The 26,999-nt window shown below is 57.2% G+C and overlaps 1 protein-coding gene across 1 annotated transcript in view; it reads right to left on the reverse strand.

Annotated features, from left to right (window-relative positions):
- NPDC1 (neural proliferation, differentiation and control 1) overlaps window positions 1-24,272 on the reverse strand; it is a 29,576-nt gene extending 5,304 nt beyond the window's left edge. Inside the window, 2 exon segments of the mRNA XM_068656783.1 lie at window positions 7,338-7,481; window positions 24,121-24,272. Coding sequence (XP_068512884.1) covers window positions 7,338-7,481; window positions 24,121-24,205 — 229 coding nt within the window. The 5' untranslated portion in view covers window positions 24,206-24,272.
- Window positions 24,273-26,999: the final 2,727 nt, after the last annotated feature.

A 26,999-nucleotide genomic window follows, 5' to 3' on the forward strand; every position in this document is an offset into this window, starting at 1 on the left:
AGGCCTTGGTGGGGATTTCACGGTGGGGCAGCCCTCAGCTATGTTAACCTGACTTGGTGAGGACCCGAGCCATGAGCAGTGTGCCACCCGCAGCATGGGGCACAGGCAGGTCCCTGCCAGCCTGGGGGTGCCCACCTGCAGGGTGATAACACAGACTGGCAGAGCAGGAGGGGAACCACCACCCCATGCTTGCAGTGCCAGGCAGAACGTATGCTCACGCATATGGCTTTTAACAGGATTAAACTCAACTTCAAAGCTAGAAGACATCCCTGCTCCTGCTGCCTCTGCCTCTCAATTGCTGCATTCAGGCTGTCCCCAGTGGGAAGCCCTGGAGGGTAAACCAAGACATACAAAGGCGACATGGTGCAGGCAGTTTCATTCCCAGATAATTCAAGGTTATAACAATTACAGCTCCTCTGGAATTTGTCATCGCTTTGAGTGTTTGGAAATAAACACTGATTCCCTCCTAGCCAGTCACAAAGACCCCTCTGCCGCCCCCGCCTACCCCTGTGACTCAGAGCTGCTGTCTGTCTGCCCAAGCCAAAAATCAGTTTTAAACAGAGACACCGCGGGTCAGACAACCTTAACCCACAGGAAATGAAACCATGGCCAGGGCTGGTGCACCTCAGAACAGGGAGGTTGTGTCTCTGCACCAACATGACCCATTTAACCTGTGCTCAGCCAAGGGAGGCAAAGCCCTCATCCTGCCTGTGCTAGCACTCGCCATCATACGTGGAACCTCACTTCGGTTGCTTTCTGGAATCATGTGCTTTGCCAGGTATCTCAGCACCTGCTTTAAACGTGCACGCAGAAGGCTCCAAAATTAGTATGAAGAGCCACTGATCTCCCTGCATCCCTCCACCCCAGCTCCCCAGGAACCTTCCAGCCCAGGGCCCAGTCCCTGTCCCCATCAAGGGATGCTGCAGCTGGAGCATTGCACATGCCCATTTTGCCTGGCTCGTACACCCAGATTTCCACTGCCAAGGCATTTTGCAAAGTAGCACAAGCTGTGAAGGCAACAGCATGAGGTTTGGGTTCGTGCCACCAGTGCCAGGATGAAGAGGTTAGCATTGCAGTGCCAAGGTGCTGACATGTGGCCAGGCTTCCCTGCCAGGAAGGGGCCAAGCCGGACAGCCCCTGCATACCATGGGGGCAGCCCTGTGCCCCGCAGGGACAGCCCTGTGTGGGCTCTCTGCCACATTTAGGACAAGGACTGTTTCCATTCCAACATCAGCTGTGCCAAGGGACTCCAGGGAACAGCCCTGCCTATGCAGTCCTGTGGTCACCTTCAGGCTTAGGGAATCTGGGCTGTTATTTGTGCCTCTGGTAACGGGGTGTGCAGCCCATGTCATAGTTGTGCTGTTGCCCTTTGCCTTGGGCAGATGCTAAAAAGAAAAAACAACAAAATGCTGGAAGAACCATAAAGAAAGGGATGAAAGCAGCTCCTAAGGTGCTCTGGGACACAGCGCTCAAACCCTTTCCAATGTTTAAAGTGGCACTAAAATCATTAAAGCAGATTTGCCATTTGCTCATTTTCAGATTTGCTAGGAGATTCCAGGTCAGGTGACTCACCTGCATTAACCAGTTTTATTTCTAAGTTCCCTTTCAGCTGCTAAAAATCCCCATACCCCTATTTCACTTGGTTTGAAATGAATACAGACCTTTTCATTTTTGGCCATTAAATTTTAAAAGCATTTAATTTTAATAGCAGCAGAGATTTTCCCCAGTGATAACCATGTCTACAGCATTTACAGGGCATGGCAAGCAACAGCATGGCACTGACGAAGGATCCCACTGGGCACTGAGAGCAGTAGAACTGCTGCAGTGAAGCCCCAGACCAGCAGCTGCTCCCCAGGTGGTGGAGCTGTAGTCCCAAACCTGCCCTGCTGCACTGGCACATTGGGGAGACCCCATGTAGGGCTTCAGAGACCCCACCTTCATCCCTGCCCACAGCTGGTGCCATGCAGTGGCCCTGCACCACAATTTGGGACAACCCTGTATGAGGGTGAAGGCAAACTTGGGGGCTGCCCTGTGTGTGGAAGTTCAGGGGGCTGGGATGCAGGGCAGTCTCTGGTAGAGTTTGCTGAAACTGAGGACTGAGCCTTGCTGAAGCCCAGGGGTGGAAACAGAGAGGCCAGGGAGATGCATGGGGGGTCATCAGAGAGAAGCATGGCCACAGCTGTCCCTAGCACCTGTGCCAGCAGCTGAAAGCAGCACCCACAGAGGAGGGCAACCAGGTACGCCCCCATGTTGCTGTCATTCCAAGGAGATACTTGCCATCCCATGCGCAGGCTGTCCTGCAAGCCAATACCTTGAGTTCCCCCAACGAAGCAGAGTGGGCACGCTGGGCAGGCAGCAGACATGCAGCACGCACCCAGGCACAGGGTGCACACCAGGCAAGCCCTGGGCTTGCACGGGGTGTGGGTGCCCTCTGATGGGGGCTGCCAGCACCTGCCTGCAGGCAGGCCCAGCCGGGCTGGCACGCAGTGCTGACAACCCCAGCCTGGGGCGCTCCCTGCCCGTGGTCTCCCGTGCATGACTCTGCAGCGCGCAGGGGTCTCACCGTGTAGGGTCTGGGTACAGCAGAGAGCAAGAAGGGACATGTGCAGTCTTCTGCTCCAGGTGGAGGAAACCTGGCATTGACAGTGTAAACATCCCAGCCCCCATGGGAAGTCATAAAATTTTTACAAATCCACTTATTCACACCATCTTGCTCCAGGTAAGCAGATGCCTTCCCAAGTGCAGGGCAGTGCAGCAAGTGGGGCTGGCATCCCCCCTTCCCCTCTTCCCAAAGCGCTTCCCCCAGCCTGGATGGGCTCAGCCCCATCTCTGCCAGACCCTGCCCTGCTGCAGGCTCTGTGCTGGTGGGGTTGCGCAGCAGCACGCAGCAGCAGGGACCTGACAGTACAAGCCACGTCTTGCAACCCTCAACACAAACCCACCGCAGCATGTTCAAACAGCACATGGATTCAGCCCTGCTCTTCCCACAGTGCACTGGCAATCATCTGGGGGCTCAGACCCCATCACAACCCCGAGGTGACCTTGGAGCAGGGAGTGCCAGTGAGGAGCAGGCAGTCTGCTGCAGGATGCTCCACAGAGAGTCCAGTGCACCCCATCTCACCTCTGTGCTGGTGCTGCGCTGGGCACACCAGGACGCCCATGCATGCCATCACCAATGGGAGGAACACGCGGCTCACGTGCATCATCCGCTTGAGACCCAAAGCAGCGCGTCTTGCCCTGAAAAGCCAAGCCAGCAGCACACACTGCTGCTCTCAGTGCCGGCCTGGCTGCCTGTGTGCATGAGTGGGTGCGCCAGGGAGAAGAGCCCTGGCTCCTGCCCACACTCCTGCCGGGAGCTGCAGCCAATCATGGGAATGGTGCTGCAGCGAGCACCGCAGCAGCTGGGATCCCAGGATCAGCGTCACTGGCAGTCGCAAGTGTCTCAAGGATGCCTAACCATTTAAAGGGGCTGCCCACACTGCGTGGGCAGCCCTTTTAAAGGTTTAGGCATCCTTGAGACATGGCAACCACCCTGTTTCCAAGCTGGCATTGTATCTTCCCCTCCACAATGCAGATATCACAGCTCCTCTGCATCCTTGCAGAATCTCCTGGCTGTACTGAGAGAGCTGGGAGCTGCTGCTTGCTGCCAGATGGAGATGGAGGGTCAGTGCCCAGGATGCAAAAGCAGCCACAGAATTGGTGCCTCCCTGCCACCCACTCTACAAAAGGTGCTTCAGGATGCTGCTGGTCCCCTGAATGCTAAAAGAGGATTTGGGAGGGTAATAGTTTTCTTCCACACCTTTGCTGCAATGCCAGGCTGGCCTGCTGCAAAGGGCTGAAGTGGGAGCCAGAAGTTGGTGGTGTTGCTTTAAACTGCAGCTGGAACAATGCTGGCAGCAAGGCCAGCAGAGGCACCTACAGGTTTACCCCCAAGGAAAGGATGCTGCTGCAGCCCTGCATCTCCTTACCAATGCTGGCACAGAGCAGGGTTGCTATGGAGATGTAGGCACATGTGCAGCCCTTCCTAGAGGGAAATTCACTCCCAAGACTTTACAGAACAAACCTCAGCCCTCTAGGAGAGCCGTTCAGCACCCCTGGAAGCAGAGTCTTTGTGTGGAATACCTACCTGTCTGTCGGACCCCTGCTTGCTGCTGAGCACCAAGCCCAGACCTCATCCCAGCACCTTCTCACAAGCACTTGTGTTTCAGCACAGTCCATCCCCTCTGACTGACAGCCAAAAGGCAGCACAGAGCCAGGGCCACTTTGCTTTGGTTTTCTTCCCTCTAATTTAAGGGGTGATCTTTCTACCAGGAGGTTGATGCAGGAGGTAGGAAGGATTGCCCCCTGCATGTCTGCATGCAGGAAGCACGGGCTGGGGAAGACATCTGCAGATAAAGACAGATGAGCCATGGGCTAGGGGCAGGGAGCAGAAACCTGTGCCAGGAGCCCTGTGCTTGAATGCTGCCCTGGAGGACTTGCCCTGCAATGGCTGGGTGCTGCCACCTGCCAGGTCCCCACAGCCTTCATGTCCACACAGGTCTCACTGCCTTAACAGCACTACAGCAGGACCCCAAAGGTGCTCAAATGCACAACAACCAGAACTCAAACCATCCCCCTGGATGACCCCATCCCTCCACAAGGCAGCATGGATTTGGGGGAGCTGGCTCTGGGTCCTGCTGCAGCTCAGCCCCATGCATTGGGCCCTGCCAAGGCACGGAGCAAGCCAGCAGTGGCACGGTCCCTGCACTTGTGGGACAACCAGGACCCCTGGCCCTCCCCATCTCCCCAAGGGAGCCCATGCAACCACCTGCTCAGCCTTCCACAAATCTGGGGCCATTCACTGGAGGCTCGCTCCCCTGAATATTTCATGGTACTGCTTGAAACACAAACACTGCCATAGATGGCTCTGACTTAGGAGGTGCATGAGCACTCATCCTCCCCACCTGCTTGCCTGTCTCCTGCACAGCCTGGCACCACTGCTGTGGTCTGTCCCAGGATGTGACAAGCTGCCCAGAAGATTTTGGGTGCTTCCCTGTCCCTGGGACTGCTATGAAGGGCCGTGTCACGCGCTGTTGTGCTGTGCCAGCAGGGATGTTGTGTAGCAAGCCCCACCATGCCCCAACCCCTTGGGCCAGTGCTGCAAGGTGCCACCATGTACAGCAGCTGGGTGCCAGGAGGGACCCTGGGCTCTGCTGGCCATTGAAAAGCCCCCAACCCTTTAGCAAGAAGGTTTGGGGGCTGAAGGAGTGAAAAGCAAGTGAAAAGGAGTGGCTGGAGGAACACACTGGTTTGCAGGGAACACTCTTGCCCCTGACTGCAGCAGCATGACAGTTCTGTTGCACAACAGTTGCTTCAGTGTGGCTCTGCCTCCACCCTGCATTTCCCAGGAAGTTTCTGTGTCACACCTGTGGCTCCAGGGACCTGTCCACAGGGCAACCACAGGCACCCAAAGTGCCTGGCAGGTAACTGCGGCTGCACAGCAGGATGCTGGTACCCAGTGATGCTCTGATAAAGCTGCCCTTCCTTCCTCTGTATTGTTCCCAGCTGCATTTCCAGCAGCACTTTCCATGGGCAGGGGTCCATCTCTGGTTGGGGAGCACTGCCACCCACCAAACTGCACTCACACATGCACCAGGTGCACAAGGGCCTGTGCAAAAGCATCTGGCACACAAAAGCCAAAACATGCCATGTGGCAGTGCCATAGCAGTGCAGAAGCCCCAATCGCATACCCAGATCATCCCCAGTGACACCTCCAAGCAAGCAGTATGCGTGGGCACTGCCAGGTCCTGGCTCCTTCCCAACACAAAGAGGCTGCTTGATTTTAGTAAAAGCAAAAATAATTGGTTGGAGATGTAGTTAGAGCTTTATTTTGCCTGTATATTGAATCTGCAAGAAAAGCCATGGGGGCAGTGGTGGGGACAGAACAGAAGCTTGAAGCTTTCCAAACCACACAGAGTCAAAGGTCACCCTAGACAACTCACATACCTGGCTCCACCTGCACAGGCTGTGCGGGAAGACGGGTGTCTCTGTGCCGTGGGCATGTTGGGCAGATCCAGGGTGCAGAGTGCTGCATGCAGCCACGCTGGGAGCACCTCCACGTGCCACAGCACAGGGCTGAATGGCACTGGGATTGGGCATCCACAGGTTCCTGCTCCCTGGGGATGCTGTCATCATCTCTGCCCTCTGCAGAGCAACTCAGGCTGTGCCACAGCCCCATGGTCTCTCCCAAAAGGAGCAGGGGGACAAGGCACCCTGCAGCCCGCAGTGCCCTGCGCACAGCTGGACAGGGCTCTCACCCAGCAGACTTCATGCTATTGACTCAAAGCCTCCACATGCAAATGCCAGGCTGTTAAAACGTCATCAGAAGAGATGGCAGCCCAAAGCAGATCCTTGTTTCCATCTCACTATGACAGCTGCTCTGTGAAGAACGGTCTCCCTTGCTGGCTCCACATGCAAATGGAGAGGCAGGGATGGAGCAGAATAGGGAGGGTCAAAGCAGCACAGGAAAGAGCAAAGGTGAACTCTGCCATGAGCTACCATGAGCTGCAGCACTAAAGAGCCCAGGCCAGACTGGGGGAGCCTTACCACACTCAGTGCCTATGGCACACAGGGGCCTGAACCACAGGCCAGTGTTACCAGGACAGTGTTACAAACCAAGGTGAACCAGGTATTTAAAATCCAAATGCCAGCACAGATCAGCTCTGGATTGGGTGACATGGTGGTTCTAGCTGTGGGCACCTGCTTGCATCAGGTCTGTACAAGGCTCTGTGCACCCAGAGCCACTACTCTGCTGCTGCATGGCCTGGGCCTCTGTGCCACCACCTCTGCTCCTCCAAAGAGCCCCCACCCAGCACAGGCAGCACGGGAGCATCCCTTTGTCCACCCAGGCCTCTTCTGCCCCTGGGCCCTCAGGTGGCACCCATGGGTCCTGGCAGGGCCCTGCAGCAGCTGTAGTTTCCAGCACTGCCATTTGTGCTGCTGCCAGCCCAGCCACTGTAGGCCTGAGTGGCTGGAGGAAGGTGTGGAGGGGAGGGCAGTGCTCTGCACACTTGCTGCCAGCTCCAAAACCACCCTGCACCTGCGGCAAGGTGGGGCTTGGGGCAACACAGCAGAGGTGAGGCTGCCCAGGTGCTGGCAGGGACATGGCTGCAATGCAGTGGGGGTGGCAGATGATGGGCAGCAGGGGTCAAAGGTGGGGTCACAGGCCAACAGATGCAGTCCCAGAGCTGGGGCCACAGGCAGGGACATGGGAACTTGCCCCCCACCAGGGCACGGGGTGGGTGTCCATAGGGCAGGCAGAGGCAGGCAGGGGTTGCAGGACGGGTGTATGGACGTACCGCTGAGTGAGAGCTTCTTCTGGACACATCGTCCCTTGTCATCCTCCAGGAACTGGGGCAGGCAGGGGCCGCAGGCACCTGAGCCTGGTGGGCAGAACTCCCGTCGCTGCAGGGTGCAGTCCAGGCTCCGGGGACATGGCTCTGCTGCAGGACAGGAAGACACACATCAGGCAGAGCAGAGGGGTTGGAGGTGCCCTTGGGCCAGGCACCTAGTTGGCTCGCAAGCTGTCCCTGACCAGCACTGCTGCCTTCACAAACCACAGCAATTAAGCATGTGTTCTAATGATCAATGCAAGCTGGCATCGAGGCAGAACTGGGCAGGTTCTGCTCCGCGTACACCGGGCACAGTGGGATGGGGGCAGCACAGCTGGCCTAGCCCTGCTCTTCACCTCGCCATGCCCAGATGTGCCCACCCGTGAGGCACTGTGTAGACACAGAAAGGTTGGCCTCACAGAGATGGATGCCTGGCTCAGAAAGGCACCGAGTCCCCAGCTGGCTCAGAGCAGCAGGGGGCACCCTGCCACTGCTCCTGGGTACCACCGCTGTGGAGGTGACCCTGCCGTTTCCCCCCAGTGCCACCAGCTTTCCATAGGGCCCTGCGGGAGAAGGGCCAGGCCCAGCTGCCCCCCAGCCTGGTTATGAGTCAGGCTCCCAGCACCATCCCACGCTTTGGGAGCCATTCCTGTCATCCCTTGCATCCCCAAAAGCACCCAGCTGCTAGGGCCATGCTAGGGAATGTGCCCCCTGCCTGCTTATGGGGATGGCAGTGCCAGGTCAGCCCTGGAGCAGCAGGGTGCTGACTTCAGGAGTACCCCATGAGAAGGGGAACACCAGCTTCTGGGGCTTTCCTTTGCGTCCCCATCCCTGCAGCATGTCCAGGACGAGCACAGGGCAGCCACTGCTGCACCCAGGCACAGCGCAGCAGAGGACTCTGACACAGGATAAAGGTGCCAGAGGTACCTGTGCCTGCATCACTGGAGGGCCACCAACAGCATCTCTGCCCCCCAGCGGGAGAGAGGCGCCAGGTGTGCTGTCACCCAAAGTGTCCTCGCCGTGGGGCTGTGTGGTTACCATGGCAGTGATGGCTGCTATGGCCCTGCACTGGCCTCCTGTTGCCCCCTCCACGCCCTGTGGGGCATCGCACTAATCGCTGTCAGGCTGGCAGAGCTGCCATCTCAATTTAACGAAGGACGGCAGAGCTGCCTTTGCTGCAATGGTTTATTGTGCAGGCGGTGTTTTCTCAACATCTCCAGTGAGGCCCCATTAGGACAGCAGCCTGATCCACTGAAGCCCAGTGCCGTGCGCACAGCAGCAATCTGGTGTGATTTGCTCAGGGTATGCTCCTGCACGCCACGGCTGGGAAGAGGCTGGAGGCACTTAATGCAGATAGTTTAAAAGCATTAGGAGCATGAGAAGCAAGTCATAGCTGCTTCCAGAGCTTGATAATTTCTTCATTAACAGAAGAAAGCAACAGCCAGACTGAAAAAACGAAGGACAGAAAGCAACAGGGGAATCAAAAGTTTCAGAAGGCACACCTCTGCGAGAAGGCAGCAGCGAACAGCTTGCCCCAGCTGCTAGGCACAGGCACAGAGCAGGCTTCTGGGTCACAGGGACCCCTGTGCCTGCAGCTGGCCCCTCAGACACAGCACAGGGCTTGGCCATGCAGAGCACTTGTGAGGTGAATTAATGTGCAATGGAAAAATAATTGGGTCTTTAAGCACAGGAGCTGGACTTGGCCTGTCTGCTGCTTGCCTGCCCTGGCCTCCCTCTCAAGGCCACATTCATTTGACTTAAAATCACACACACAAAAAAAAAATAAAAAAAATCAGCATCTTAAGTGTAGGAGGTTTCAGGGCAGCAGAGCCAGCAGCCTCGAGGATGGGGACACCCCGCATCCCTGCAGGGTGACACCCAGTCTGAAATTCAGGTGACTGCTTCCCACAAGGGCAATAGGAAGCCATGGTCCTGGCATCCTCAGCCAGTGCCCAGCAACCAGTTAAATAAAACTCAGCCTGCAATATATAAAAGGTCGTTATCTTTGTTTGAGGAACAAGCTGTGCCTGTGCAGCTGTCACGGGTTGGGATTAGGAGTGAGACAGACAGGCACTGATCTAATTAAGCTCCCGATGTTCAATCAATCACTGGTTAGTGAGCAGATATTGCCATGTGGGCACACTGTTGGGGATTGGGGTCCCTGTTCTGCTGTGACAGCTCTGGGGCCCCATGAGCCCTCTGAAACCCTGCCCTGTGCACCAGCAGACAGATGATGGGGCGCACCTCCTGTTGCAGGGTGAACTGCCAGGATAGGACCCTCTGTAGCACTCTGTGACAACCTGGCACTGGCTGAGCCCCCTGCACGTGGACCCTGAGGCAGATGCCCACGCTGGCAGCCTCAAGCATGCACACATACAGCACGCGCTTCCTGTGTGCACCGCAGTAACAGACGTGGCATGTCCCCATGGTCACACCTTGGCCTCAGGCACAGAGCCCAGGATGGGGTGGGGAGGTGAGGCCCAGGCTGGCCCCAGGGTACAGGGACTGCAAATTGCTGCAGCTCTCCTGGCCACAGCACCTTCCCAAATCCACAGCACCCCCTGTCATGGACACTGCACAGCCATGCAGCCTAGCCTGCAGGATGGTACAGGCCAGCTGCCAGACACGCAAGAGGAGCGTACCATAAAACAGTACCCAAAGCATGGCCCAGAACACCATGCCCAGATGTGCTGAGGAGGTCTGGGGGTGGGGGATGCTCCATCCAAGCCTCCTGTGCAGACAGAGCAGTGAGAGGCAGATCTGCCTCTAGCTCAGTGCAGCGTGAGCAAAGGCAGCACCTGACACTGGGCTTTGGGCTGGGACAAGGTGCCTGCCATGCTGGGGAAGGCTCCGTGGCTCCCCATAGACAGAGGCACATGCAGGAGCTGAGCCTGAGGACAGCCCTGCTGCCAGCCTGTGCAGGAGGGCCAAGCAAGCTGGCACAGCCAGTGTGGAAAAACAAACATCAGGGTGAACATTAGCTAAGAGCCTATGGGACTGGCCCTGTGCATGGGAGGAAACGCTGGTCTGAGAGCTGTGTACACACACACACACACACACACACACACACACACACACACACAGACACATACACACACACACACCTGCCGCACACACACACACACACCTGCCGCACACACACACCTGCCGCACTGTCCACCTCAGGCCAGTCTGAAGAGGTGCTGAGCTGCTGACACTTACGGCCCTGAGTAAAATGTTTTTTGACATTTGTGCCAAAACACAAATATGAAAAAAAAAAAATCAAGGAGGACATCCGGGTGACAATGGAACACAGGAAGTTCCCTTGGTGTTTAAGTCCAGCAGATAAAAGTTAACGTAAGAGGGAAATTAATTAGCACTGAAGGCTGGTATGAGCACTCACACTGTACACAGGTGACACCCAACCTCCCAGGCTAATGGGGCCCCAGCCCCAGCGGCAATGCCAGCAACGTGAGCATGCAGTGCATGCACTAGTGCATCAGCTATGGCAGCTGTGTGGTCAGGGGGGCTCTCACCTGCCTCCTGCCAGGAGCAAAGCCACCCCAGGGCCACAGGTGAGGAGGGAGAAGGATCCGGCCCTGCACAGAAGCAAAGTGAAGCCCCCAGCAGGCAACAGCTCCCACCCTGTGGCCTACCATGACCAAGCTGAGTCATGGCGACACTGCAAGGGGAGAGACTGGGACTCCCTGGGGACAGGGGGCAGGTCTTCGCTGCCACCAGAGCAGCATAGCTGCCTTCTCTTCACGTCCTGCAGGAGCCACTGTGCTGGGATGGTCACATCTGGAAAATGCAACCCGTGGCCTTGTCACTGCCTGGCTGGGCTGCCGGGGGTGCTGCTCACCTGCCAGGAATGGGGACTACTTTGATACAGCCCCTAGAGACCTGTCAGAGGCCAGGAGGCAGCTGCTTCCTGCTGGAAAACTGCCAGTGCCTCTGCAAACACAGCCCAGCAAGTTCTCAGCAGGTCACTCCTCCTCCTCCTCCCCCAGCCAGGTGACGTGGGAGCTGCTCTGAGTCTGCTCACAACCTGCCTCCCTCATCAGTGTTCCCAGCAATGCTGCTGTGAGCTGGCACCAGTCAGGGCTTTCCTCCCAGAGCCACCTCTGCAACCCGCTCTGATGGCTGAGCTGGCCCTGAGCAAGGGGGTGGGCAGCGCTGCTGCTCTGTGCCGCAGACCATCAAGTGCTGGTTCCCACTGCAGCACTGGTTTGTCCGCGCAAAAGGGGGAGAAATGGCACAGGAGCTCCCATCCGTCAATGCAGAGGCTAACACTGCTCCCAACCCTGCTCTGCTGGGCCATGCTGGAGGCTGCAAATAAATCAACTTGCAGCTTAAAGCACTTGCCTGCCTCCTTGTTTGGTGGGTTTGTTCAAGCAACACCACCACAGCACTGGGCTTCCCCAGCCTGCATGCCTCCATGAGTGGCTTGCCTCAGGGCTTTCAGCTTGTTTGAGTTTTGTCCTCTCCAGACAGGCAGGTGCAGAGGTCTGGCACAGGCTGTCCCCCGAGCCACAGCCAAGTGACAGCCCTGCAGGGCTGGGCAGCCACAGGTGGGAGAGGACACAGGATTTGTGCCAGCTGATGGCTGCCTGTGCCAGCCTTGCAGACATCGAGATGGGCTCCTGGAGCTGTGTCCCCCTCCAGATGTGTCAGCTCCAGGCCCAGTGACAAGGTGCAAAGGCCAGGGCAGAGATGGGCCCTGACTCCAACCCCCCAGGGTAGCACAGGGCAGGAGAAATGCACAGGGGACAGGCCACCTCTGCCTGCCTTGTTCCTGGGGTGGGCGCTGCAGCAAGGACACTCAGGGGCCTTGCAGCCCTCCTGCAAAACAAATCCCTCCCTGAAAGGCTCCCCTGTGTTTTCAGCCTGTAAGGGTGCACTCAGAGGCTCACCATGCTGCTCCTCAGGAATAAGCTGTAATGGACAAGGAGTGAGCACCCATGGGTGCTGTGGGAGCCCGGAGTGCCAACACGGAGAGTCAGAGCCAAACCCACCCAAGATGCTGGGGGGGATGCAAAACCTTCGCTATCCTCAAGCCACCTTGCCTTACTTCAGTTTTCACCAAGACCACATTACCTCAGAGCTGGTCCCTGCAGAGGCACCACTTGCCATGCCCTGGGGCATGTCTCGGCAGCATCCCTGACATGCTGGGAAGGGACTGAATCTGCAGTACAGGGCTGTAGCGAGTGTTCATCCTCCCTGAGGAGAGGGCTTTGGAGGAGTGGGAGAGGAGGATGGAGGATGGGGTGGAGATGGATGGGAGCAGTGCAGAGCGTGGAGTGGTGAGTTCCACACAGCACCTGCTTTGGACAACATATTTGGACAACATACTGCCAGAGCAGATCCTGACTACAAACACCTCAAAAACTCAATGAGCTCGTGTTCCCACTCCTCAGAACAGGGAAGGGGTAGCACCAGACATTCTCCCTGTGCTGAGCCGAAGGAGCAGTATTTCATTTAATTGCTACTAAAATACCTGACTGGACAGAAAAATTGCTATTCACCACCTTGGCAATTTGCCTGGCACATCAGGGAAACAGGAGCAGGATTAATGGGCATTGCAGGAAGGGGAGATGGCACTAGGATGGATGAAAACAGCTCCTGTGAACCACAGCTCCTGGCCCCACTGGCCCTGCTGACTAGGTGAAGCTGCTGCTTGCTTGGAGATACCAGGGCAGGGCTAGGAGGCAGCGGTGGACGGGGACCTGGGACCCTTCTTCCCTGCCCCGCAATTGCATTGCCTGCAGCAAGTGGGCTGGCAGCTGCCTGGGGGGCAGGACCCTGCTCTCCAGTGGCCACAGGGGACCACTGCTACCCTGAAGAGCCATGCATTTCTCATGGGAGTGGTCATCACGCCTAGGCACATGTCACACCTCACCCCTCCCAGAGCCACACAGGTCTATCTGCCAGGTGCATGGAATGAACTGGGGACACTGAGCCAAACAAGACCCCATCCTCCATCCTGTAGCCCTCTCCCTGCTTCCAGCGGATCCCTAGGCAGCTCCAGCCCCGTGGGGGCTACACAGCACCAGGAAGATCAGGCATCTCCTCCCCACCAGCTCTGCAGCACTGAGGCCTACCTCCAGCCACAAGTGATTTGCTTTACATATTCAGGAAGAGACTAAAAAAAAAAAAGAAAAAAAAAGGAGGAGAAGAAATAGATGTTACATGCAATTTACTTGGTGCAAGCCAAGCATCATGTATCATGTACTGCATGCAGGAGACATTCTCCAGTCAGACTGATGAGGTACTCTTGGTGTGGATGGAGTTAGGGGGGAGTTGAACTCCCCTACACTGGGGATACCAGGCTCACACTGGTGTCACCCCATGCCAAAAAGAACTTGCTGTACTCTGCAGCTTAGAACATCCACCTTTGTTCTGTTTTATCAGGCTTTGCTCAAGCAAATACCAATTTATTCATTTTCCTTTTTTTTTTCTGCGTGGACACTGAAGTTTGGGGGAGGGTAGACTGTCCCACAAGCTGCTGCCTGCAGGTGCTTCCCCCCGACAAAAACCCAGCAAGGGGCTGCCATGGATGTTCTCCTGATGCTGCCCAGCAGCAGCTCCATGCCCCAGGCCCCATGGCTCCAGCCAGCACAAGCAACAAGGCCCAAGTGCAGAGAGCAGTCAGGTGGGCAAGTCATAGGGCCCCACCCAGGGAGACCCACTCTTGCACCCTGTTATGCTCCAGGACAGCATCGTGCAGTGCTGCAGATTCTCACTGCGCTGGGGACTGCACCAGCATCGCAGGGGATGGGCATCCCTTGCACCACTGCTGCAGTTGCATGGCTTCACGGTGCTGAGCATGGGCCCTACCAAAGCCTCAAGCAACTGGACTTCAGTGGTCCCGCTCCTCTCCTCCCAGCACTGACCAGGCAGGCTCGGGCTGATGAGCAGGGCAGCCTGCTGTGCCACAGAGGCTGGAGAGGTACCAGGGCACAAAGAGCAGAACCTTAACCACTCTGTGGTGCTGTCGCTGCACCAGCTGCTGTGGGAAGGAAGCAGAGGTAAACCCATCCACCCTGACTGAGCACCCGAGGAGCTGCCAGACCAAGTGCAGGCATGGCCACAGCATAGAATCATCGAATACCCTGAGCTGGAAGGGACCCGTAAGGATCATCAAATCCAACTCCTGGCACCACACAGGTCTACCCAAAAGTTTAGACCATGTGACTAAGTGCACAGTCCAAATGCTTCTTAAATTCCAACAGGCTTGGTGCAGTGACTACTTCCCTGGGGAGCCCGTTCCAGTGTGCGACCACCCTGTCTGTGAAGAACCTCTTCCTGATGTCAAGTGTAGACTTCCCTGCCTCAGCTTGACACCATTGCTGTGGGTCCTGTCACTGGTGATTAAGGAGAGTAGGTCGGCGCCTGCCCCTCCACTCCCCCTCACGAGGAAGTTGTAGACCTCGATGAGATCTCCCCTCAGCCTCCTCTTCTCCAGGCTGAACAGGCCCAGTGACCTCAGCTGCTCCTCATACGTCTTCCCCTCTAGTCCGTTCACATCTTCGTCACCCTCCTCTGGACACTCTCCAACAGCTTAATGTCCTTTTTGTACTGTGGTGCCCAGAACTGCACACAGTACTCGAGGTGAGGCCGCACAGTGCGGAGCAGTGCAGGACAATCACCTCCCTCGACTGACTGGCAATGCCGTGCTTGATGCACCCCAGGGTATGGTTGGTCCTCCTGGCTGCCAGGGCACACTGCTGGCTCATATTCAACTTGCTGTCAGCCACAGCCCCCAGATCCCTCTCTGCAGGGCTGCTCTCCCGTGTCTCGTCGCCCAGTATTTATGTATAGCTGGGGTTGCCCCATCCCAGGTGCAGGACCCGGCACTTGCTCTTGTTAAACTTTATGCAGTTGGTGATAGCCCAGCTCTCTCTGCAAGGCCTTTCCACCCTCAGCCAAGTCCACAACTCCTCCAAGTTTGGTGTTGTCAGCAAATTTGTTCAGAACACCTTCTAGTCCTACATCCAAGTTGTTTATAAAAACATTGAAGACAGCTGGCCCTAAAATGGAACCTTGATGGACCCCACTAGTGACTACCAGCCTGATGTGGCTCCATTTACCACAACCCTTTGAACCCTACCTGTCAGCCAATTGCTCACCCATTGTATGATGTTTTTGTTTAGCTGTATGCTGGACATTTTGTCCAGTAGGATCCTATGCGAAACTGTGTCAAAAGCCTTGCTGAAGTCCAAAAAGATCACATCAGCTGTTTTCCCTTGATCAACTAGATGGGTGATCTTATCATAAAAGGAAATCAAATTTGTTAGGCATTTGTTCTCCATAATTTTACCAGGCACTGATGTGAGACTGACAGGCCTGTAATTGCCAGGGTAGTCTTTCTTGAAAATTGGCACAACATTTGCCAACTTCCAGTCTACTGGGACCTCTCCAGATTCCCAAGACAGTTGAAAAATAATTGAGAGAGGTCCTGCAACGACGTCAGCCAGCTCTTTGAGCACCCTGGGATTAATCCCATCCAGACCCATGGACTTGTATGGATCCAGGTGGAGCAGCAAATCCTGCACACATTCAGGGTTGGTTGGGAGTTTATCATTCCCACTGTCACGGTCCTCCAGCTCAGGGCACCCTGAGCAGGCACATTGTGCACATGAGTGTGCTTTGACTGCATGTGCCAGCACAGCTTCTAATAAATCCAGGAGCAGCAGGGCCATGGTTAAGCGCCACTGTGCCCACTGAGGCCAGATGCTTCCCTCCCACATCTTGCTTGCATCCCACACCTCCAGGAGACATTTGGAAGCCTTTAGTAAAGATGCATCAGGCACGATTTTGCTGATAAAACGCCCTCTGGCAGCTTGGAGGCAGCAGCACAGGCAGCTTCACTGCGTGTGGGGTGGTCAGTCCATCCTGCCCGCACTGTCTGACCCACATGCTGGCACTGGCCTCAGCATTCCCTACAGACCCTGAAGCCCTGCAGAAATGGGACCAGTGACATGACCAGTTATCAACAGGTCCCAGGGGACAGGCGGCACAAGCCCTATAGTACTGTAGCAGCAAAACCAACCCTTATGGGGCCCTGGGCAGGGAGCCCACCCATGCCAGTGCTCGACTGGACATGCATGGTGAAAGGCAAACGGAAAGGCCCGTGTCACCCTGTCCTGCCCTCGTTCAGCTGTCACACAGACTGCACCCACTCTGACTCAGCCCGCGGTGAGGTAGTGACAGAGCTGCAGGAGAGCTAGCCCTGTGGGGCTGGGGACACAGGGGGGCTTCCTGCAACCTGGGCAGGAGCTGGACCTGGCCCCAGCCCCAGGCCCTGAAGGAGGCACAGCCGTGTCCGGGGTCTGCCTGTGGAACACAGCACCCTGGGACTCCAGGGTGCTGCAGACAGTGTCAGAGCAGCAGAGGAACCACATGGAGATTTCCTTTGTTTTTTTATCCCCCAGGAGAGGCAGACAGCTCAAGCAAACCTCCTAATTTCCAGCCAGGAAGCCAAGAATTAGCGCTGCCGGCAGCCAGCCCCACGCCGGGTCACATTACTGGCAGACTACCGGGGCCTTTCTCTCTGATGGCTTAGCAGGCGGCTCGGAAATAATCCCTGGCAGACACAAGATGATGAGCTGCTCAAACCAGAGCTTCTCCTCCCACTGCCCCACGGCACACCAGAGCTGTCAGCCCTGAGCAGCACTCCCCAGCAGCCCCAGACTACAGAAATACCCCAGCCTCAGCCAGGTCCAGTCAGCACCCACGGTGCTGTCTGCATACAGGGCCAGGGCCACCTTCCCTACATTTTGGCCTTTGTTCACCTCCATCCCCCAGGAGGGAAACCAAGGCTTAGGAGCACGTCAGGAGCACCGTGATGGGCTGGGCTGGGCTGGCTGCCAGAAAAGCTCCCTGTTGGCACGTCACCCATGTGTCACCTGCCTGGGCTGGCAGGGCTCAGCCTGCAGAAAGCAAACCTCCCTCCTGCTGCTTGAGCGAGGGCTTTGCCTGCCCTGTCTGTATTGGAGAGGCCTCAGAAACGCTCTGCTGGGCACACTGGCAGGCAGCTGCTGCCTTACATTGTGCTGGACACAAAATGGAGCAACTGGGATCGCAGTGCTTCACTGATGGGAAGGGGCAGGACATTAAATATTACCTGCTCTTGGCTGCATTTTCTTCCTCGAATTCAAAGCAGACAATGGAAGGAAATGGAAAATGCCCATGTGGGAACAGGACACAACACAACACACTCCAGTAGCCCAAGTGCAGTCCTCAGACAGGAAACAAAACATTTGATCAGGGACTGTCAAAGCCTTTTGACATCCATTGTCCCAGAATCTCCAAAGGCCCCAGGCTCTGCTTTTGCAGAAGAAAGAACGGCCCCACATGTGTGCAAAGTAGCTCCTGGAGCTTCTTCCCTGACATGGGCCCGAACAAACAATGGCCTGGTGACCAGGGTGTGCCCGGCTCTAGCCCCGCACCACTCCTGTCAGGGTGCCCGGAGCACGCAGCGCTGCCTGGGCCAGGCACTGAGCTGCCCTCTGCAGTGTGAGCCCAGCTGTCCCTCCCAGAAATGGCCACTATGAACGCTCCCAGCACTTAACGGCCAGTTTCTTCTCTAATTGCAATTATCCTTAGTTCATGAAATGGCTAATTATAGGCTTGCTGCCTCTGTTCAGTGCTCTTATTACCCTTGCAATAGCTGTTGTAGATAAAACCACACTGGGCTCAGGCATTGCTGAGAGAGGTGATGTGGTCCTGAGGCCAGGCAGGTAGGGAGCAGTGCCCTCAGAGAGCAAGGACACGAGAGACAAATGCCCCGTTGGTGGCACCAGTGCCGGGGCCATGCCCTGGTGCAAGTGGGTCCAGGCAGCAGTGACCCTGAGGAGCACCTGAACTGGTCAGAGATCAGGGACCACGTGCATACTCCTGTAATTAATGCTCAGCAGAGGACTGATGGCAGCTCCTGTGGTCAGGGACCAAGAGCCTCACGCCTGGGGAAGGGCTGCCCTTCCTGTCCCCATCACCCATCCCACCCTGTGCCCCCTCCTGTCCCCAGTGCCCCTGCCATGCCATAAGCATGGAGCAGACATAAGCCGATTATGTCCCTTAATACTCTGATGGCCTAGAAAGGCAGTTTCAGGCAAATGTCTCAAACTCATCTTTGTGTTTGTGCTGAAGAGACTCGTGGAGAGGGGGAATCAGCTCAGCAGGGGCCTCAGCAGCACCAGCAGCCTCCTCCAGCAGAGCAGCCGTGGGATTATGCCAGGGTCTTGCTCCCAAAGAGCAGCACACTGAAACCAAGCCATCAAGGCTGCCCACAGACTCCAAAAGCTAAACCCAGGTCCAGAGCAGGGAGCTGAAGGCACGCAGTGCTTCTGCCCCAATGGCTGGGGCTTTGCCCTGCCCAGCCCAGCCCCAGGGTGCCCTGGCAGAATGCTGAGGAGTGTGCAGGGCTGTGAGTCCCCAGTGCCAAGGTCCCACTGCCCTGCAGACTGGCTGGGAGCAGCACCCGTGGGGCCCTGACTGGCCCTTTGGGACAGCACTTGGTGAAGTTGCACATTTAAGAGGCATCTCCCTGCATGGCCCCAGCCAGCGCCTCCCCATACCTTGGGATGTGGTGGATGCAAGATCCTGCCCTGGCTGAGGCAGGGTGCAAACATCATGTCCAGGAAGACACACTATGAGGGTCCCCTCAGCTACAGCAACAGGAGATGACAAAGCAATTTCTGGAGCAGGGACCGGGACCAGTGTGAGCACCAGTGTGTGGTGCTCACAGGACAACCCCAGCGCAGCTTGTCCTCATGCTCCTTCCTGCCTCCAAAGAGACATGTGGTCTCTGCAGCGTTTTGCCTCCTTTTTCATGGCAGGAGACCAGGTCTCACAAGGGTGGTATTTGCCTGCGCTGCGTGGAAGCCAAAAAGGGAGCAGGAGAGTCACGGCATCTCTTCCATAAAGCCCTCTCAAACCTCTGCCTTGGCAGTGAAGGGAGCTGGCTGCATCAGGAATTGCAGTGAGTGGGGGCATCAAGGAGATCAGGGGCGTCTTCCCACCCATTCCCCCTCCCCATGCCTGCAGACCCTTGCCCAACAATGCTCCCCAGAGCAGGCATCAATCCACAGAACCCTTAGGGTGCCTGAGCACCTCAGTTCCTGCTCCCCCTTTGCTACCACACCTGGGCAACCCAGGAGGAGTCATTTCTCACAGTAGGAGCAAACTGAGCATCCTAGCTCCCAGGGACACATGAAGACACACATGAACTACTGGGCTGCACCATTGTGTGCCAGAAGATATCTCAATGCTCAGCCTAGGGGGGTTAACCACAATGGGGTGGCTGCACACCGCAGGGATGGTCAGCAGTCCCCAGTCATACCAGGTTTTCAGTTGAAGTGCCATCCACAGTACAGGCATAGAGCTCCTCACCGCCAAGTGGGATAATTGACCTCTATGACCAAGATGACTCAGATGAACTTCTCTGAATCTCAAGAAAAAGCAGGGAAACCTGAAAGCCCCTGCTCTCTGCAAATGAACCCAGCTGCCAGACACAGCAACGCAGGGACCTGCAGGATGTGGGGACTCAGAGACCATGCCTTGCTCACCCACTGTGCAAGCTCCTGAGAAGCTCTCCAAGACAGAACCGTCACTTGCAAGGAGTGAGGAGACAGTGATGGGTGCAGAACTGGGCACAGGCTACAGCCCACCTTCTGCATGCTCCCAGTTTCATTGTTCAGGATCAGCTGATCCCACAGCCCCTGGGGAAGCCTGCAAGTGCCCAGCTCCTTGGCACTTCTCCACAGGCACAAGGAGGACAGTCCCCTAGGCCAGCAGCCTTCTGTGCCCTGACCCGACGGCAGCTCCCTCCCCACCAGGGTAATTGCAAAGCAGACAAATTAAAAACTGAGCAACTGACAAGCCTACCGTATGGTGAGCCATGAAGGCTTCACAGGGCAAAGAGCCAGGCAGATAACTCCTGCCTTGTTTTGTGCAGCACGAGACCTTGAGAGCTCCCTGCACCACCACAGAGCTGGGAAGCTGCTATCAGTAAGCATGTTTGTGCTCTCACCTCCATCCCCACAGAGATGGCACCAGGAGGAAAGGGAACAAGGAGCTTGCAAGTCACACCCATCCTCCCAGGAATGTTGGGCCAAATGGGTCACTTGGACCCGAAACGACCACTCATGCTTTGCTTAACAGCGTCTTTGGGCAACTCCTATGCAAGCTGCTGGCTGAAGCAGCAGGGCTTTTTTTTTTGGTCTTATTGAAAAGAGGTTCTCTCCTGCCATCTGATCTGGAAAATCTTTTTGTTTATAGTATTAATAGATCAATTCTGGCAAACAAATTTCTCAAGAAGGGGTGAGAAGTCTTAATCTTACTAACGCTCCAGGAAATGGAGCCAGAAAACTAGGTGAGGCAGCACAAGCATTTCTGCTAGAAGCTGTGCACACTGGATAAAGAGACACAGAAAAAAAAAAAAAGCCAAACAAAAGAGTACTGGCTGTACCACCTCCAAAGCCAGCTGCTGCCTCATCTCAGAACAGGCCCTCAGCACGACAAGGATGTAACTGTGCCACATGCCATCTGTGTCCTGTGAGACGCCATCTACTGCAGGAGCCTTTTGGTCACAGTGCAGGAGGCAGAAAAATCTGGGGAGATGTCAGCCTGTGCCTGAAGCAGCAATCTTGAAGCTGCAGAGCCGGGGGACACAGGTGTGACGGTCCTGGACCTTCCCCTGGCTCTCTCCTTGACAGGGTCTGGCACCACCCACACGGCATGGAGCAGGAGATGCTGCTGGGCCCTGCCATCCCCACCTCGCAGACATTTCCAGAGCAAGCGGAGCTTTACCCAATCCTCCCAAGAGGGGAAATTTAATAACGGAAAGAAACAGCCAACGCTTCCCCTTCCCAGCTGCACTTGAGGAAGAAGGCAGCAGCGCCCACAGAGTCCCCAGCTGGACACCAATCAGCTGTAACCTCCCCCACAGCAAGCAGGGGACAGGACCAGCAGAGGGGACAGGACAGGGCAGAGTAGAGACACTCTCCAAGGCTGCTCCAGAAGAAACTAACCCAGAGCTCTTGCTGCGTGCCCACATCCTGACCTCCCGGTTGCTGGGTGCCATGCAAAGCTGGCATCCTGGCAGTGGGATGCTGCTGTCAGCATTTCCAGGCTGTAAAATGACATTATTGGAAACAGTGCAAAGAAACTATCCCTAGCCTTTGCTTGGGGGAAAGCCAAAAACCAGCAGAGACTCAGGCTGAGTCTGAGGACACCATGCTGCAAAGCTGCTGCACTGCTGTGGAGAAACCTCATGGCAGGCACCTGCATCTGGCCAAGGCGCACACCCTCCCTGCAGCACTGGCAAGGGCAGGCAGCCACAGCCCAGAGCTAACACAGGGCACCACTGGCACACCTGCCCAGCCTGAGCACAACGCACTCAGCTCAGGCCTGAGCAGAAAATAAGAGCTTGAGTAGTGCCCCCCAAATTACACCCACTTGTGCTGAGAGAGTACAACAGCCCAGCTGACAATCCCTCTCAGCCTGCACTCACCTCATCTCAGGGAAGCTGCCCTCTGACGGGGCAGGGATGGGAGGGGAAACTGCACAGGTGACACCAGAGCAGCCCCCTCGAGAGGTCCCCCACCTGCATGGCTCTGCCAGCATGCCTGGCCTGCCCCAGGAAATGTTCCTTGGAGGATACCTCAGGAGGGTGAAGCTGCTGCCTTGAAGCCCACAGTAGTCTCAGATGAACCACCATGGCTTTGTAATGGTCTTAAATTCAGAGCCAGCAGATTATGCCAGATCACTGGTGTCTGACCAGAGCATCTGCAGAGCCACCCAGACCTCATTCCTCCTTCTGCAGCATGCATCATGGTCCCCAGGTGGCTCTGCTAACTGTGATAACCCTGCAGGGTGATACGGGGCTGCACCCAGCCCTGGCCTCCATGTGTGGAAATGCCACGCATGCAGCAACCACACGGAGGGCCTGCTTAGCCACCCCAGCACAGAAAGGTCTGAATGTTTTGAACCACTGGGAGATTTTCAAAAATTGCACCTCCCAGAGGGCCGGTGGGGGCCCAGTGGGGTCATGCCGGCACCAGCCCATGCTGCACTCCTGCCAGCATCCACCCCGTTGCCAGCAAGAACAGTGCCTGCCCATGAACAATGCTGGGAGCAAGGAGGCAAAGCCTGGCTCCAAGCACCCGAGTGCTTTCTGCAACCAGCGAGGCAGAAAGCATCTGCCAAGAGAAACACTCTGTCCCACACACAGGGACAGGGACACCGCCGGCTTGGGGTCCTGCCCATGGCAGCCCTGCACAGCCCAGCAGTGGGCACAGAGCGAGGGACAAGGTATGTGCCAAGGGCTGGACCTGCACACATCAAACCCCACGAAGATGCATGTTGTTCAGGGAGACGTGCCAAATGAAACTCCAAAACAAAGCAAAGCCCCCTTAAGAAAATAGAAAGCAGGCCAAATGCAGAGCTGCTGTGAGGGAAATGAAAGCTATGCATTTTCTCTTCCCCTGTAGAAAATCATAAATGCCTGCTGTCAGTATGTCAGCCCTGCAGAGTGGTGGTGCTTCTTGAGGAGAGTGGTTCTTCTGCCAGGTGAAGTAAACAGCAAGCTCCTGCGCTGTTGGTGTAGCAGAGGGCAGGCAGGCGACTTCTCTGTGCCTGGACTGACGCATCCCCATGATGGCTCGGTAAGATGGCTCAGTCATTAGAGCAGCTTTGTTTGTTTGTTTCTTTTTTCAATAAAGACACTCCACCACAGCAACAGCACAGTGTCTTCCCAGCTCCCTCATGCTCTGCTTGGCCCCACACAGTTCAGTTTCTGTTGCCAGTCTGGGAACAGTCCCTACACCTGCGGGCACCTCTGGCCTCAGGGCACAGCCTGCACCAAAGGTACCAGTTGTCAGGGCCTTGCCGGAGGTACCCAAAACCCAGCGGGGAATGCGATGTGCTGTGCTCCCCCTTGCTGAGCCCCATCCCCACACCTGGGCTTGCCCAGTGCCTGCAGCAGCTCAGCCAAGAGTGAGGGAGCAGAGGTAGTGGGGAACAAGCGGCTGAATTCACCCTGTCCTTGGGCTGGCTGTGCTTCAGCGCAACAGCGGGAGAAACAAGAGCCTGCAGGACACCACGGAGGAGACCAAGGGACATTTTCCATCTCATTCTCACACCTCGGGAAGGCACGGTCCATCGCTATGCACCTAACATGGGAACCCTGCAGGAGGACGCTGGGAACCCCTGACTCAAGCAGAGCTGCTTTGCCAGCTCCACCGCTCCCAAGGCATCCCTTCTGCAGCCCAGCACACCCCGGGGGGAGTGCACATCTCTCAGCTGTGCACCCACGGCTTCAGGCCACCGAGGTTTCCAAGCCAGGCACGGCGGAGCCCAGGTGTGTGGCACCCTGGGAAGCAGACACCAGCCTCACGAGGCGTCTCGACCCCGGCCCAGTGGGTTTCAGAGCTCGTCCACCCCAGGACCGCGAGAGGCCCGGCGGCACCTGCGGGCTGCTGGCTCCCCGCCCCGGCTTCGCACCGCCCGCTGCCCCTCGGGGGGGGGGAGCCACAGCCCCTGCCCCGTCCCAGGGCCCGCCCCGGCGGGGGGGGCACCGCTCCTCCGCGGGTGCCCGGCCCCCGGGGAAAGGGGGACGAAGCCGGCGGCCGGGTCCCCGGGGAGGGGGCAGGAGCAGGCCCGGCCAGAACGGCCCGGGGACCCCTGGGCACACGCAGCGCGGAGCCCCGAGGCGACGCGGACACGGACGCGTTGGCGGACCCGCAGCCAGGCCGCGGCGCGCACTCACCGGCGCGGGCGGCGCGGGGGCGGCAGGCCCCGAGGGCGGCGAGCAGCAGCAGCAGCAGCAGCGCTCCGCGGCGGGCCGCCACCATCCTCCAGCGGCGCGGGCGCGGGCGCGGGCGCGGGCGCGGGGCTGCGGGCGGTGGCGCCGGGCTCGGCGGGGCGGGGCGGGGCGGGGCGGTGCCCCCCCCCCCCGCGGGGCGGTGCTGGCTCCGTACCGCCCGCCGCCGGGCTCGGCCGGGCCGCGCCGCTCAGCGGACGGCGGCCGCGGGGCTCGGAGCGGCGCGGCCCGGCCGGGCGCTCTGCAGGGCGTGGGGCGGCCGGGCGGGGTCGGGCCCCTCGGTTCCATCACAGCTTGTCAGAAATGCGGTCCGCACGCAGGAGGAGAAGGCGTGTGGGGCGGAGATGCCGTGCTCACAGGGTGCCGGGAGCCGAACCCGGGAGCAGAGCTGAGGCAAAAGCAGCGGGTGTTGGGATTAAGTTCCTGCCCTGGCCCCTCAGAAACCACATGAAAGGGGGGCAAGGGGCTGTGAGATCCCGTGCATGGGGATGACAGAATCACAGCATGGCTGAGGCTGGAAGGCACCTCCGGGATCCTCTGGTCCAATCTGTGCCCCAGAAGGGCCTCCCAGAGCAAGGTGCCCAGGACTGTGTCCAATCCATTTCAGACATCCCACAACCTCCCTGGGCAGCCTGTGCCAGTGCCCTGTCACCTGCACAGCACAGAAGGGCTCAGAGAGAGCCAAGTCCCTGCTTCTGCCCTGCATTGTCCCTGTCACCAAGGGACAGAGAGGCCAAGCTCAGACTCAGGTGAAGACCCTGCCAGCTCCCCCCAGGTGCCTCCCCTGCCCTGTTCCATGCATTGCCAGAGCCAGTGCCCCTGGCTGCATGCCAGGACTGGCGTTCCCCAGGTGCGTGACAGTGCCATCTCCACAGCAGGGTCCAGTTGGGATCCCCTTGCCCACAGAACTGGGCAGGTCCCTGTGCTCCAAAACTGACCTGGCCCTGCCATGTCCTCCCAGCGCCTTACTCCTACACGGGACTCCAGAACTCCCTGACTACTGCTGTTTTCCCCTCTCTTTGCATGAAGGAAGGAAGAGGCCCTGCTTCCTGCTTATGTGACTTGGTTAATTGGAGTCTCCTAATTTCTATATTTCAAGCATTTAGCACTATGTAGGACTAAGCCTGAGGAGTTGCAGGCCAAGAAACATCTGGTGAGTGACAGCTACCCGTAATGACAGATGCTCTTGCACCCACCGGAGGCTCCACCAGTTCATTTGCTATTATCTCAACCTTGTTCCCTTTCCCTGCAGCAGGGTGTTTTGGGTCTGATCTGAAGAGGTCTGAGATGGGGTCTTCAGGGCAGCTCTGGGAGCACCCCCAGACTGGTACAGCAGGGACTGCAGGAGGCAGCACTTCTCCGGTGGGGTTAGAGAGCAGGGGATGGAGTCACCAACTAACCGGGAGCCACTGAGGTCATGGGATGGGAGGGGATGAGGTGCTGGCTACTGGTGGTGTGAGGAGCACAGGGACCAGGGCTGCAGTTACAAAGCTGATCTGGGCCATGAGTCTGCAGCGTGGCTGCAAAAACAGGGGCCAGGACATGGAAAAGTCACCACTGCCAAACGGCTGAGATCAGGCAATGGCTTTGTCCACAAGTAAACCCAGCAAGTGCCCAGCCAAGCATGGGAGTGCTGGGGCCAGGGCAGCCCCAAACAGGGGGATGCACAGGCTGCTCTGCAGGCATAGCACTTCAGGAGAGTGGTTTGTGGGGGCCAAGCAGGGATGGTAGCACAACTGCTCCCCTGCAGACTGAGAGCCCTCCTCAGCCCCTCGCCCCCTTCCCCCCCCGCCCCGGGAGGGGCCTGAGAGTGATGCTCTCTTGGGGGAGAAGAATGAGCTGCTGAGGCTGAACCCAACCTCAGGGGGTTGCAAGACCCTGTGCGGTGAAAGCCTGAACCTGGGCTGACCCCATGGCTGGCCCTGTTGTGGCAAGTGCTTGGACTGCAGACCCCCAAAGGTCTGTTCCTGCCCGGACTGGAACTGCCCTGTGATGCCCTGGTTCTGTTCCCAGTCTGTGGAGCAGTGCTTGCTGTTTGCGAGAGGCAGACTCCCAGCAGCGAGGCGGCCCCAGCTCCAAGGGCTTGTCCCATTGAAAGCAGCTGCTGGTTCCCAGCTTCTCAAAACTCAGATTGAGGCCACATCTGTTGCTATTGCTGAATTTCAGATCTTACAATTTACTTGGCTAAAAGCTTAAAAAAAAAAAAAAAAGAAAAAAAAAAGAAAATTGTATTTTCCAGCTTTTATATGGTGCTAAGTCTTTCCCCAGGAGCTTTTGGGCTGGGGTCAGTTTTGAGCTGATTGTGCATAGTTGTGCTGGGACTGGCTGTGCTCCCAGCTCAGGGTGGGTGGGCAGGAGGACACTGGGGCTCACCCAGCAACAGGATGGAATGGTTGGAGCTCTAAGTCACCTACTCTGATGGCAGGGTGCACTATTCTGGAAAGAAAACAAGGAATGAGGCCCACCTCCTTTCCCACAGAGAAAACTGAGGAGTAACGTGGCACACAGGAGAGCTGCTCAGCAGATGTATGGAGGGATGCACAAGGTAAAACTCCTGCAGACCCCAGTTTATCGCATTGTTTCTGCCTCACACCCTGTGTACTGCCTGCAAGGGCTGCACCTGCCCCAGCTCAGTGCATGGAGCATTCCAGGGCACCACCACCCTTCTTGACCCATTCTGCATTGCGTGAGCCATAGTTATCAGTGGTCTGCAGTGAAACAGCTGTGGGGAGGTGCCACCTTCCCCCATCCCACACCCCCACTTCAATGCTGCTGTGTGCAAGAGCCGAGTGCACAGGACCCCACTGGGCAGGGAGAATGTGGGG

This window comes from Anas acuta, chromosome 20 (assembly GCF_963932015.1).
Source record: "Anas acuta chromosome 20, bAnaAcu1.1, whole genome shotgun sequence".
NCBI classification, from domain to species: domain Eukaryota; kingdom Metazoa; phylum Chordata; class Aves; order Anseriformes; family Anatidae; genus Anas; species Anas acuta.